The sequence below is a fragment of the Takifugu flavidus genome, chromosome 14 (genome assembly GCF_003711565.1).
Source record: "Takifugu flavidus isolate HTHZ2018 chromosome 14, ASM371156v2, whole genome shotgun sequence".
Classification (NCBI taxonomy): Eukaryota; Metazoa; Chordata; class Actinopteri; order Tetraodontiformes; family Tetraodontidae; genus Takifugu; species Takifugu flavidus.
This window is the reverse complement of record NC_079533.1, coordinates 4,208,343-4,223,707: the sequence shown is the minus strand read 5'-3', so window position 1 is coordinate 4,223,707 and position 15,365 is coordinate 4,208,343. Positions and strand designations below refer to the sequence as shown.

The 15,365-nt window shown below is 43.8% G+C and overlaps 1 protein-coding gene across 9 annotated transcripts in view; it reads right to left on the bottom strand.

The window, feature by feature from the left end:
• camkk1a (calcium/calmodulin-dependent protein kinase kinase 1, alpha a) overlaps window positions 1-15,365 on the bottom strand; it is a 93,312-nt gene that overhangs the window by 59,119 nt on the left and 18,828 nt on the right. For all 9 annotated transcript variants that reach the window (XM_057055551.1, XM_057055547.1, XM_057055546.1 and 6 more), the window contains exons 2-3: window positions 3,886-4,338; window positions 258-305 (exon numbers count right to left, since the gene is read on the bottom strand). In XM_057055551.1, coding sequence (XP_056911531.1) covers window positions 258-305; window positions 3,886-4,218 — 381 coding nt within the window. In that variant the 5' untranslated portion in view covers window positions 4,219-4,338. The remainder of the gene's footprint in view (window positions 1-257; window positions 306-3,885; window positions 4,339-15,365) is intronic.

Genomic DNA, 15,365 nt, shown 5'->3' with positions numbered 1-15,365 from the left:
ATATAAATAAAGATTGATTTGATTGAGATTGAGTTTACTGCCGAGGCCGTCTAAACGCTGGATTAATAAACAGTATTTGTTATCCATCTAAATTCCATAGGTTAGACTTTTGCTGTCAGAACACATCTAGCCACCATGTTTTCTGTGCACTCACCCTGCAAATGATATTGGCATCCATATATTTCACTTTAACTGAGCAACAAGATCAATATTCCACTGCACCTTCCGGCATGAACACAGGAAGTAAACAGACTTACCTTTCCAATCTCACACTTCAGCTTATACTGGTTTAACTGGATACAATCCTGGGTGAGAGAAAAGAAGAGGACAAATAAATCATCACTTTCAACCTGTTCAGACTAATTTCAACACAGCTTTGTAAAAGCAAGAACATCACTGGTGCAACATGTCCTCTCTGTTTTTTCCTGTAGGTAGTCTGTACTTTCTGTTTACTGTCTGTAAATCCATTAGCTTGCTACTGCATAAATGGCTGATTTTTTTTGCTCCATAGCAACCACCACCACAGTGCCATGTCAGTCACATCAGACAGGGAGAGTGGGTGGTAGTTGGGGAGTTTATTTCCACTGCTCATTTTACATGTCTTAACAGTGCAGGGGTTAAAATGTGCACTTTGTTTTTACTATACCGTATTTTCATGACTATAAGGCACACCTAAACACTGAGATTTTCTCAAAAATCGACGGTGCGCCTTATAATATGGTGCGCCTTGTGTGTGGACTGAGAACCAAAGTGCCTTTGGTAGGTGCACTACGGTAAACGCTCCGCCCATCGATTAGTGGCACACCTATGCGTAAGGATCCCCTAAAATGGCGCCAGTCAAGCGACACGCATATGAGGCTTACTTTAAACTGCAGGCCATCAAATATGTGGCTGAAAATGGCAATCCAGCAGCTGCAAGACATTTTAATGTAAATGAGTCCATGGTCAGAAAGTGGAGAAAACAACAAAGTGAACGAAAGTGAGGAAGACGAAGCTGAGTTTCCACGGGAACAAAGCAAGGTGGCCCGAGCTGGAAGACCGAATGGAACAGTTGGTTGTGGAACAGCGAACAACTGGAAGGGGCGTCTCTACTGTCACTATTTGACAAAAGGCCAAAGCGATTGCTGAAGAAATGGACATTGAGCACTTCCAAGGAGGTCCGTCTTGGTGTTTTCACTTTATGAGGAGGCGGCATCTCTCCATAAACGCAAGGATAACTGTTGCGCAGAGGCTGCCCGTGGATTACCAGGAGAGGGTGGCCATCTTCCGCACCTACTGCCGCGATAAGATAACCGCACCCAGCCACATCTATGAGGCAGCGGCGGGCAAGTTATGCCACCATATGCGGGTGGATTGTAGATGCATGGGCTATGATACCGTCTTCAAGAGCTTTCACAAAGGCCGGCATCAATGCTGAAGCGGAACCGGTCAGTGAGTCTGATTCAGATGATGAAGAAGAGGAATTCGGAATGTTGGACATTGAAATAGCGCAGCTGTTTAATTCAGATACAGAAGATGAAAACTTTGATGGTTTTGTGGCGGAAGAATGAATATTAACTCACTGTTTTACTTCCGTTGTCATTTATTACTGTGCTGTACAGTAAAACTGTACTGTTTTAGCATGTGCCTAATAATACGGTGCGCCTTATGTATGTTTTAAATACAGATATAGCACCCATAACTGAGACTGCGCCTTCTATTACAGTGCGCCTTATGGTCGTAAAAATGGGGTACTTAAAAGTAAGCAAAGGTCTGAGATTGGACGAAGAGGTTGAAAATTCCCTGAGCAAGGGTAATAAGCAGGGGTTCTAAGAAGGGGGCCCAATGTCTGAGGTTCCAGGAGAAAATAGAAGAATTTGAGACAGGCTGTTGGTAGCTGAAAAAGTAGTGGAATTTTAAGAGAGGCTGAGGAGAGATAAAAAAAACAGAGGAAATGATAACAGGAAAGGCAAATAAGGAGAATCCGGGGGTTGCAACAGCAGGGATCATCTGAGAGGACTTTCACTGCTTCCTGGTGTATGTCCTGTGAGAGCTGCACTGAACCTAATACTCTGTCAGGACTAATGGATAAAGAGTGCCACGCAGCAAAGGTTTAAAGACATCAGCCAAACGCATATGCACGCACACTCCAATCTAATCCAAACACTCGGCTGCACTGCAATAAACCTTTGGAAGGTTTTCGGTCAGACTGTCACATTCCATTACCGCCACAGCCTTGTTTTCATTGTGACTGCAGCACATCCATTCTTCATTCCCTTTTTGCTTTCAATTTAATTTTTACATTGGGTCTGAACTGAGCCAACGTCTCCACATTTGGTTGGTTATTATTCAGAAAGTGGTCGATAAACGCACATCAAATATAGCTCACTACCTTCACGCACTTTACAACTAAAGATCCTGCTCTTTGAAATCTGAAATTGGTTGCCTCACCTTTGCATTATTATCTAAAGAGAAGAGCAGATTAGTCAGTGTTTTGCAGCGTGGATCAGATGTTACCGAGGCAATGGAGCTTATCCCAGCTGTCACTATGCGAGAGCCAGGGACACCCTATGGACAGGTCGTCAGGCCATACCAGGACACGCTCTATTCCTTCACCCGTAGGGACAATTTAGACACCCCCAGTCCACATAATATGCATGATTTTTGACTATTATAAAGATTGCCAGAGAAAATTTGTTTTCTACTTTTTCTAACATCATCTCAGAGGCAGTGGTAGCTCGGCCTGTTGGGAACTGGACTGAGAAGCAGTGGGTTACTGGTTCGAGCACAGACAAAACAGGGAAGTTGTTCTGATATTAGGGGAAGGTGCCAGAACACCTTCTGAGCACTACCAAGGTACCCTTGAGCAAGGTACTAAACCTGCAATTGCTCATATAGGGCCCAGCCAAATGAACTGGCAACTCATTCAGGGGTGGACCTCCCTTCACCCATTGAGTGCCCTCCCTGTGACCCCCAAAAGGGATAAAGCGGTTAAGAAGATAAGACATTCTGAAGGATTCCTGGTGTTTGTCTTTAAAGTGGAGTGATAAACACACTAAATTTCCTTTTTGGTACAATTCGAAATGCTGGGTGTTCTTTGACTCATGACACTCCAGATGCCGTGAGAGCAGAGACACAGGCTCCGAATAATTTTTTAATGTTCGCTATGAGAGCTGTTACAGATTTCAAACAGGACATAAGGTACACAAGTCTTTGGAAGTAAGTTTGTTAGATTCAGAGAGGCTCCAGATCCTTTTGGATATACTGATTTTTTAATCTACACTCAGAACCGAAGGATGTCAGAGGAAAATTAAAATTTGGGAGTCACCGTAGGTCACATTGTACTGAAAGAGGTATTATATAAGACCATCAAATATGGGTTATGAGGATTTCATATATACAGTTCGATCACCTATAAAAAGCAATATAATTCAGTGTAAGGGTTACTTCATGTGATGTGGGGCAATTATGGAGTAGTTGCTTTCATAGTTGGCTGGATGCTGCCAACGAGCTTGGATCCTTGTGTTGGTTGCTGAAGTTGTTTACACCACAGGCAACAGAAACTAGCTCAGCAGTCTCTTTGTGAACATGACAACATAGACTCTATACCAATAAAAGTCTGGTGTCCTGATAAGTAGAGTAGAGCTTATTTCTCTCTGTCTGACTTCAACTCCCCGCTATGCTGCCACCTGTCACAGCAGAGATCCTGACAACAGATCAGTGGGAATGCATAAGTGAGTTATTTCAGATGAAATATTAAAGCTTTATGATTTTAATAACTTTTTGCACATTTCCCAGAAGCCTCTCACATTACAGCAACATTGGCAATTTCTACAAAGGCCAAATTCATTCATTTTAATAAGTGATCAATAATTAAAATAAATGAAAAGGCAATGAGTTCCTCACCTGAGAATCTGAGATGGATATGCGTTTGGACTCCACAGTGGGTCTGCAAACCATGCGATGTGAAACCTGTGTGTAGCCTCTGCCAGAACCCAATGACAGGTTCGTGCCTCTCTCCTGCAGTGATAACTTCCTCCCAGTCAGGTGTGGCTGCAGTGGACGGCTCCTCTTATCTTGAGGCACCTCCTTCTGAGTCCTGCCATTCCCCACGCCGTTTGTGGCCGAGCTACCGAAGTCTTTAGTTGTCATAGCAGCCATGGTGTCGATAAGACTGCTGGTCTGACTGTCAGCTTCAGGGTCCAGGCTCTCAAAAGCAGGGTCACGGCTCATCGCCATGGCAGGTGGGGAGGTGGAAGCGGTACTGGAGCAGGTGGTGGGGAACGAACTGGCAAGTGGCCACCAGCACCAATGTGACTCAGGCCAGTGTGCGTTACAATGCTGACGGTCTCACCAGTGCTACAAAAACAAACCAAAAAAGGTTGTGGGTGATAATATAGACAGCAAAGACCATGACCAAGCAGCCAAATCAATAGATATCTGACGGAACTCTCCATTAAGGTAGTGGCCTAGGAACATATTTGTGCTTATTTTTAATGAATTTATTCTCTTTGTAAAGCTTCCCAATGGATCCAGAATGCTAGAGTTCTGACAGGAATTACCAAGAGGGATCATATTACTCCTATAATATTACACCCATAATGTTGTCTTATCGTCTTCATTCATCTTTAAGCGTCACATCTTCCCAACAGACCACACTAAAAGCACTTTGTTATTTGCAGTTGCCAGAACCTTTAAAAGTTAAATGTGTGGGTGAGCAATTAGCTATCCCCAAGCTGCGAACCCAGCTACGGGCCCAGGCACAGGAGGCTGACTCCCTATTTACTTCTAAAACCAGGCTGGACCTGAGACAATAACACTGCTGCCAGACGTGCTGAGAGCAACTTGAAAAACAAGCACTTCAAGAGCCATTTTAAATAGCCACTGTATTCAGAGATGTAACAAACATCTGTACCAGGAAAAAGCAGATTGATAAAGAAAAATGCACAGTTGGTTCAGGTAATACTACAAAAGAGCTGGTCAGTTAATGGGTCAGGGTAAGCTGTTTCTGTATTATGACAGAACGGTTGTTTTCTACTCAAAACAGGTGTTCCATTTTGTCCAGATGGGTCATTCCTTTAGTGCCATCCATAATCAATCAGCTTTACTGCCCAGGAGGCTCGACTCATTTGGTTGCTGAACCCAGAGACAAGTCCTTTACATCGTCATCTGATTTGAACCAAATAGTGTGTCAATCTCTGAACAAGTGAAAACCCCAATTGTGCTATTCAGCAACAGGACATTGGTGTTAAATATGGGTGAGACATCAATCTGAAGTCTGCATACAAAAGAGTAAATACAATATATGGGTACTGTATTCTCACGACTATAAGGCGCACCTAAAACACTGAGATTTTCTCAAAAATCGACGGTGCGCCTTATAATATGGTGCACCTTGTGTGTGGTTCCAAAATCTGCTGTGCACCTTTGGTGGGTGCACTACGGTAAACGCTCCGCCAATCGATTAGCGGCACACCTACGCATAAGGAACCCCTAAAATGGCGCTGGTCAAGCGAGACGCGTATGAACGAGGCCTACTTTAAACTGCAGGCCATCGAATATGCGGCTGAAAATGGCAATCGACCAATCTTAGTGTTGTCGCTTTATGAGGAGGCGGCATCTCTCCATAGGCGCAAGGACAACTGTTGCGCAGCGGCTGCCCGTGGATTACCAGAAGAGGGTGGCCATCTTCCGCACCTACTGCCGTGACAAGATAACCGCGCCCAGCCACATCACCAACATGGATGAGATCCCTCTGACTTTTGACATCCCTTTGACCCACAAAGTGGTGAAAAAGGGACCAGCACGGTGGCGATACGTACAACGGGGTACGAGAAGTTGTTGTTCACCGTGGTTCTCGGCAGCGGCGGGCAAGTTATGCCACCATATGCGGGTGGATTGTAGACGCAGGGGCTATGATACCGTCTTCATGTATTGTAAGAGCTTTTACAAAATCAACGCTAAACCGGAACCGGTCGGTGAGTCCGATTCAGATGATTAAGAATTCGGGATGTTGGACATTGAAATAGTGCAGCTGTTTAATTCAGATGCAGAAGATGAAAACTTTGATGGTTTTGTGGTGGAAGAATGAATATTTTGTTCAATAAATGTGTCAAAACTCACTGTTTTACTTCCGTTATCATTTTTTACTGTATGTTTTAGCATGCGCCCAACAATACGGTGCGCCTTATGTATGTTTTAAATACAGAAATAGCACCCATAACTGAGACTGCACCTTTTAATACAGTGCGCCTTGTGGTCGTGAAAATAAGGTACTAAAATGCTATATTTAAAAGTAATATCTCTAAAAATCCCTCACCAGCACTCTAACAAATTAAGATTGTTCCCTTGACATACCAATAAAATCCTAATTTAACCATGATTATGTTGGCGCCTCAGAGTGAACCATGGTAACAGATGTTTGCAGGAATATTGTATTAAACTAAAATTGACACTTGTAAGGTAGTGTAACTGCTTGATGTGGGTGGTCTGTGGACTAAATAGTGATCCTTACTCACTTTTCATACAAACATAATGCTAATTCTACAGCAGAGATGTGGTTTTGTCATCTTTTGACATTCTGTTTCCATATTTCAGACCATAGTACGGTAATTAAATCTATGCAAATTCCAAGCACAGAAAAAATTATTCATGTTGAGCAGTGAGGGAGCGAGAGCATTATTTGACTCAATTCATTTGAACAAAAACTAACAGGCATGGTCACATTTAAAACCTGCGACCACAACATCCATAATTTGTCTCTTAAAAAAGTCTCAGTATTATTCAGCCAGATGCAGGTGTAGACACGCTGGTGGGAGTGGGTGGGTGAATTAGGCTCGCCATTTCAGGCAAAGGGACACAATTATTTGTTTACCCTGCAGGAGCTAATGCACATTTTTACTCTGGAGGACAAGTATTCAGCTAAAGTTTGAGTAGTTTATCATGTTTTAATGCATTCAATGCTCATTATCTCATCACATTTGTCAACCTTGATACACCTGAGGATAAAGTCATATGCCTCCTTGGCACAGAGCAGCTGTTATCTCGGTAATTTGCAAACAACACTTCACGAGAGCACAATAATTTTTCAAACTTAAATGTATTTTTAACTTTCAAACTTATAACTTTCAAGCTGTATTATAGAAGCAGTGCAAAAATCTACTTCTGTTCTAGAGTGTTTGCTTCTTAACTCCTGCATTCCTATGCTTTAAAACTTAGCCAAATAAATCACTATAACACTATAACAGCTAAGAATAAATATTGCCAAAAATATTGGCAGCATATATCAGCTATCAGCTAAAAGAAAAAGCATCAATTGTAAAAAAAAAAAATCTGTATCTGTTGACCTCTAATGCAGATGAATGGGCTGTTTACCCAACATCAACAGAGCAATTCAGACTGCAGTTAATTCTCAGAATACAGTAAACACTCTGCTAATAATTAAAGTAAATCTACTGCTGCAGTTAAAAAATATCAATCTATGAAGAAATAGAGCCAGTGGTAGTATGGAGGGGGCTGATATCAATTCGGATCCATTAGTGAAGTCACTTCCACCTTGAACCTGGTTTCTATTTGTCATCCTGTCCTCAGTGCGAAGAGTAAACAGAGGCTCATAATACCACAGCTCTCAATTAAGTGCCCTATGCTTTCAACAGCTGGCTGTCATGCTGTACCAGTGGAAGCGCTCAGAGCTGATACATTCTCAACTGTACATTTTCCAAGGCCTGAAAGCCACCCAATTCAACTCACAGGACAGCATGACCCTAAAGAGGCGCAAGTCTTAAAAGTACAGTCTATTTCTATACTTGGATGGGAGGCTTGAGTAAAATCTGGGATGGATGGCGGATAGTTTCGACATCAAGGTACAGACAAACTGAGCTGTTTCTGGCCACATGTTTGAGGTATTGTGGAAATTGTTCCACAGGGACCGTGTGATTTAGTTCAGTGCCAGGCCTGTATTCTAATGAAAACATGCTGCAAGGTAACGTCCCTACAGTACATTGACATCAGTAGATCTGAAGAACTTAAACATTGTAGGACACAAGTGTAATCTTGTTGCGTTATCCTCTACCTGTCCTCCCCCTTCTCCTCTCTCTTTACCCAGCCGGCCATCAGCAGGAGGGTCCCCCTACATGAGCCTGGTCCTGCTCAAGGTTTCTTCCTGTTAAAGGGGAGTTTTTCCTTGCCACTGTTGCTTGTCTGGGGTCAGGCTGTTAAGCTCGAGAGGACTGGCGGTCAAGTGTGGCGGAACCCCAAAGAAGGCAGACAGACACGGGAATTAAAAATAAACTCAGAAGGTTTAATGAAGCAAAAAACAGGAGGGAAGAAACTAAATGATGAGAGAGTGTGAGAAGAATTATTGTTGTTATTACTATTATCGTTTCAATGCTATAGTAAGTATAGTAAGTAGATTTAGAATGTTTAATCAAAAAGAATGTATGAGTGTTTGACTCAAGTGTTGATGCTGTTATGTTCCCAGCACTGGGAGGTATCATGTTCAAGGACACGAGGAAGTCGTAGAGATAGGAGGAGAAGGAATCATGAAGTTGTTTTGATACCAATGTTGTGTGAACCAAATAAAAGAGGAGAGCGAGCAGCAGACGGACGGAGTTGAGAGAGGAAGCTTGAACTGCTCGTCGGCTCTCCCTTGCAAGGCCTCCGGTTGTCTGTGTGGTTGATCTGAGTCTAGTAAACGAACAGCGCGGTGACCAAACATCACCCTCACAAAAATTGGTCCTTCGAGCCGGATCCCAAGACCTGGAGAGGAGCGCCGTGGGACGACCGAACGCCGAAGTCTGCGCGCAGCCGGAGTCAAAAAGACGTCCGAAGTGAAAGACCTTTCATCACGAGTTGACGGAAGGCCGTCTTCGTCCCTCCCAGGGCGACCATCTCCAGTGACGGGAAGAAGGCACTAAAACAACTCAGAGAGAAACCATAGCGACAACGGAGTGAGTATAAGACACGAAAAGCGCTACACAGAAAATACCGCGGTATTGCCTGCCTGGTCATCGGGAGAGAAGCAGAGGCAAGATACACCCGCCTCCTCGGAGGTAGAAGCCTGGTGTATACTCTCCTGATCGAGAACGATTGACTATAAGGCCACGGCAGGGGGGCTGAACTAGATATCCTGTATGGATTGAGGGTTGTTCAGTCGGGAGATCAGGCGTCTCCATTCAAATACATAAAAACTGATAAATAAAGTGCAAACATGGGCAACCAACATTCCACAAAAGGTGCTGAATTCAAAAACCCAGCATCATGTAAACACATGGAAGACAAATATCCAGGTTCATGCTCATATGTTCAGCTGTGGATGACTAAGTTCGATTGGGATGGTAACTTAGACAGGCCAGGCAATATTATAAAATTAAAAGAAGATTTAATAGAATATGGAAAGAAACATCCAAAAGTAAATGTGGGGTTGACACAATGTCATCTCTGGCTCACTGAATCAAAATATAGAAGAGAGAAACAAAATCAAGAAAAAGAGAAACGGAAAAGAGAGAAAGAAGAGAAAAATGAGAACCCCTTTTACCCATCACTGAGTGCGTACGTGAGGGCGGAGGACAACGAAACAGGATGCAGGAGTCGACAGATAAATGTGCCTCCTCCGTATGTTCCTCCACCTCTTGCTCCACCAGCTCCCCCTCAGGCGGTCCCATTGGACCCGCCCGGAGCCTTAGATCCCCTGGCTCTGAACACTAATCCCTTTTTGGGTCCCTTTCCATCGGGAGCCCAGTACAGAAATTATCACATGCAGGACAACACTGTGCAGATGTACCCACTGATCCAGGTTGCAAATCCACAAGCCGGTGTGCAGGGTCAAGATCCTACTATCTTGGTGTACAGAACCTGGACTCCAGAAGACTGTAAAAAAGCTTGTGATGACGTAACCTTGCCCCAAATGGACGTAGAGTTGTGCATCCAAGACATAAGACAGTTATTAAGAAGTTACCATACTAACGGTACTGAAACACAGCAAGTCCTCATGTGCGTTAATGGCAAGAAATGGGGCACTGTTAGAGGAGATTGGGTCCCAGTGGATCCAGCCACTCAACAACCATGGCAGCCTGGCAGCCAAGAACTAAATGACAGACTTGACAGACTGTACGAGCGCATGCGAACTACTTTTACCAGACGAGCTGACTACAGCGCCATTACGGCCACGAGACAAAAGACTGACGAAAGTTTTGAAGACTATAGCATGAGAATGAAAGATGTGTTCCGAAAAATAGTGGAATTCCGTATGCGGAAGAACCAGAAGGTCCCTACCAACAGCAGTTAAAGCAAGCTATACATGGGGGATCAAAATCAGAGATAAAAACCTGGGTAGAGAGACAATTAGTTGATTTCGGAACTTGTAACCTAAACCGCTATGAACAACATGCTATGCATGCTGAAAGACAATGCCAAAAAAGTAAGAACCAATCAACAGGCATGTTTTTCAATGCCAACCCTCTCCCAAGCCGAGGCCGCGGACGTGGGCGAGGCCGAGGCGGAGGGGAGGAGGAGGCAACTCTCGTGAAAATGATCGGTGTCATTATTGTAAAAATTATGGACACTGGGAACGTGATTGCAGAAAGAAACAACGTGACCAGGGATACAATAGAGGACAGCAGCAAGGTTCTAATCCACCTCAACAATGACTAGAACCGGAAAAAGATGTCACAAAAATTAAAACAAATCAGGGCACAAAATTTGACCAATTTGAAAAAGATGACTTAGAAGATGTTTTAGACTTAGAAACCATCTTCCTGTTTGCTGAAGGCAAACCAGAAATACAACTGACCGTGTTAGGCAATTCTTTAACATTTTTAGTAGACACGGGTGCAGGTAAATCAGTAATTAGAGATCAAATAGCCCTGACACCAACTTCTACACAGATTTTTGTGAGATCAGCAAATGGTCTCATAACCAAAGAAAGAATGTCAGTTCCTGTAGATGTTTGTGACCCTGTAAGTGGAATCACACTTAAAGCCCCTTTCGTGATCTCCACCACATGTCCCGTAAATCTATTAGGAAGAGATCTTATCTCTCAGCTTCAGTTGATGATTCGTACCACAGCCGAAGGAATGTGGTCTGTAGATAGAATGGTTAATCTGTGGGTAAGAGAAGCAGATGATGTCATTCTTAGGACTAGTGAATTTTTGCAGATCATGGATCTTAGATTATGCGAAAATAACTGCCCCTTTACAAGCATTGATGTATGATAATCCCTTAGCAATGACTGATGTGTTAACTTGGACCCCTGAAGCTGAAGAAGCATTTACACACACAAAACAGGCCCTTGTAGGTGCTGGAGTGTTAAAGCTGCCAGACTATCAGAAGCCTTTTGAGCAGGTCGTAGATTGCAAAGGTAATTTTATGACTTCAGTTTTGTTGCAAAAACACGGAGATAAGAGGCAGCCAGTGGCCTACTACTCCCACAAGCTAGATCCCGTAGTTTGTGCACTCCCACCATGCGTTAAAGCAGTGGTGGCAGCGTCTGAGGCAGTAAAAGCCTCCGCAGGAGTGGTGCTATATCATGAGCTAACTTTGCTAGTTCCACATGCAGTGTCAATACTGCTGCTACAAAGTAAGATAGCATTCCTGTCGCCCGCACGTCATCTTTCCTGCATGGCAGTGTTGCTGTCTCAGCCGAATCTGACGATTCGTCGCTGCACAACCTTAAACCCAGCGACGCTGCTACCCCCACCGCAGAAGAGGGACACCAGCACAACTGCCTGGATGAGGTCTCCACCAAGGTCCTGCCGCGACCAGATCTCAGTGATGTCGCGTTGACTACAGGACAGACACTCTTTGTGGATGGATCATCGAGAAAGGATGACTGTGGACGCACTAGAACTGCCTATGCAGTAGTCACAGCAACTGAGGTGGTGGAGGCGAAATCACTTCCCTCCTCCTATTCTGCTCAAGCTGCAGAACTCGTCGCACTCACACGTGCCTGTGAACTAAGCAAAGGACAAGATGTTACCATCTACACAGATAGTCAATATGCTTTTTCCACGCTGTTTGTGTTTGCTTAACAATGGAATTTAAGAGGGATGAAAACGTCGACCGGCAAACCGGTCATGCATGCAGAACTGTTAAAAAAGTTAGTAGCTGCAGTACAGCAGCCACGCAAAATAGCTGTATGTAAATGCACTGCACACACTAACAACACAGACGCAGTCTCACAAGGCAATGCCTTTGCTGACAGAGCCGCAAAGGCTGCAGCAAATAACAACACACTTCTTGATAATGAGGAATCATTTACCTCAGAACCTGCAGATAATGATATTCTAAAAGAAATGCAACAAAGTGCTCCAGAAAAAGAAAAGGCCACGTGGAAGAAGCGAGGAGCCAAACTGGATGACAAAGGACTATTAACCATAGGAAACAAACCAATCCTTCCCCGGAATATGCATAAATGGGCAGCATTAGTGAGCCATGGGCCATGTCATGTCTCAACAGGAGGGATGGTACAGATGGTTAATGAACATTATTACACTATAGGATTTCATACCTACTCAAAAAAATTTTGTTCACAATGTGCTATTTGTGTAAAACACAGCCCACAGGGAGCCCTTAAGGCCCCTGCAGGCACTACACCATTACCAAATCATCCATTTCACACAGTTTTTCTAGATTTTATTCAGCTAACACCATGTGAAGGTAAACAATATTGTCTAGTAGTGTTAGATGGATTTACTAGGTGGGTAGAAATTTTCCCTACAGCAAAAGCAGATGCACTGACAGTAGCAAAAGTTTTATGTAGAGAAATCATTCCCAGGTTTGGCATCCCGAAGGTCATCTGGAGTGACAATGGAAGCCATTTTGTAAATGAGATAGTGAAAACTGTAGGAGTAACTTTGGACATTGATTTGAAGAATCACTGCGCATACCACCCTCAGAGTGCAGGGTTGGTTGAAAGAGTCAACGGAACTATTAAGAACAGACTGAAGAAATGTATGGACGAGACAGGAAAGAACTGGATGTTTTGTCTTGACCTGGTGAAATTATGGATGCACATAACACCACACAAGAAAACAGGCATCACACCCTTTGAAGCATTATATGGGCGGCCTTATTGCCTACCATACTTTGCAACAACAAATGAGCTAAAACATGTTGAAGAAACAATAGCAGATTATCTGAAAAAAGTGTTACTTAACCGATGTGTGAATACAGTAAATGTTCTGCCTAGTCCTGTGTCTTCCACAGATTCCACCCCCAGGAACCCATTCAACCGGGCGACTATGTGTGGGTGAAGAAGTTTGTGCGGAAGAGGTGGAACACGCCTAGATGGGAAGGTCCTTATCAAGTACAGCTGACCACAAAGACTGCAGTTCGAGTGGACGGGAAACTGTCGTGGATACACCTTTCCCATTGTAAGAAACAGAAAATTCTTCCAGGTGAAGGCGAGGGAGCAGTGGCGGACTCTCCGTAAACGGCTGACGGCCTGTATAGGTCCAGCAACGGCTGAACCCCGTCGGAACCTGTGAAGAGGATCTAAAAGGAAATGAAGTTGTTCTTCCTAATTGTGGTGAGTGCTGTGACGGCAGGGCTTGTGAGTTTTGGTCTTTGGAATTTCCGACAGGAGGGAGGTAATCAGGGACAGAAAGATGCTCTGAGACAGGATGAGAGCTACGCGCGTGCTAAACGCACCGTAGTTAGCCACTTAGAACATTCATGGTTAGAACAAAATCCAGAGTCCTCACACACTTACAGTTTGAATACATGGTGGCGCTATGCTAATTTCACAGCTCGGACACAGAATCATTCTCGTTGTTATGTTTGTTCTATGCTACCAGTTTCCGTGCATACAACCCGCGAGTAACTGCTGAACCGATGACAGGGAGTGTAGGACAGTGCTTTGTCCACATAGGGCTAAGCCGTGACACGAACTTCACACTCAAGTTGTTGGACGGAATGTGGTTCACTCGCAGCAACTGCACCCAAGAGCCACTACGGACAATGACAGGGAAAGCCAACAGATTCAGATTCCCTGTGCTAGGTGCAATAAATCACACACACTGTTATGCACGGAGTGGTGGTAGAGACTTAGGGTCATTACACAAGGATGTCTGTAAAGTTGTTTATACGTCATGCGCACTGGGAGTCAATCGTGATGTGAGGTTTAACACTCCAACTGGTCGGCCTTATCGGAGAACGTGTCTACAGCAAAATAAAAGTTCCGAACAGTGTGAACAGGAGTGTATTGATGATCCCCGGCACTTATGTGGTGCATATACCTTAGATGAAGCAACACAGAGGTGTCCAGAAGGTTATAACTGTACATGTAACTATCCCGCTTTCGCGCCAGGAGACAAAGGCACGCAATTAGTGGATAAGGGATGGTGGTTATGTGGACACAATGCATATGCAGACCTACCAGCAAACTGGTCAGGAGTGTGTGCTCCAGTACATCTCAAGGATCACACAGTCATAATTTATGCTGCTAATGCTAGCTCTGCACCACAGTTGCGTTCCAGGAGAGATTTGAATGACGAGTTCAAACCACATGACTCAGTGTGGGGCACAGATGTACCACGAGAGTTTAAGCATTGGCCAACCGGAAATAAAGTGATCATGACACTCTTTCCGTGGCTAGGAATAGGAAAGAACATATTGAGATTGGAAACAGTTGATTACAGGTTGAAAGTATTTACTAATTTGACAAAAGTTGCTCTCACAGGAGTCAAGGAAGAAATGACAGCGCTAAGACTGATGACCATGCAGAATAGGATGGCCTTAGATCTCATAACGGCCCCCCAGGGAGGAGTTTGTGCAATGGTAGGAGATTACTGTTGTACGTTCATCCCAGAGAATGATGCGGACGGTCACCTGATAGATAGCGCATTGAGAAATTTAACTAAACTACAGAGAGCTATGATTGATGATGGTAGTCCCCCACCAGACTGGCTTACAGGGATGTTGTCAAGGTGGAGGGAACTGTTGTTCAAGATAGGAATGATGATAGGGATAGTGCTGCTAGTATTAGCCATACTAGCTTGCTGTGTAGTACCTCTTGTTCGGGGTTGCATTGGCCGGCTCGTGGGATCAGCTGTTACTAGTACTTTGCTGCAGGTGGAAGAACGATCTCTACTGGACAACGATGAAGAAGAATGGACAAATGTGATGCAAGATGTAAATGAAATGTTTGAGATGTCTTAAGCTGTACCCATGTTGAACTCTGAGTGTAAGAAATGTGTTTCTAGGAAAATGACGTAATGCATTTAAATTTCATGAAATGAAATGATGTAATACTGACAATGAGAATCTAGACGCATTTAACGATAAACAGGAGGGAAATGTGAGAAGAATTATTGTTGTTATTACTATTATCGTTTCAATGCTATAGTAAGTATAGTAAGTAGATTTAGAATGTTTAATCAAAAAGAATG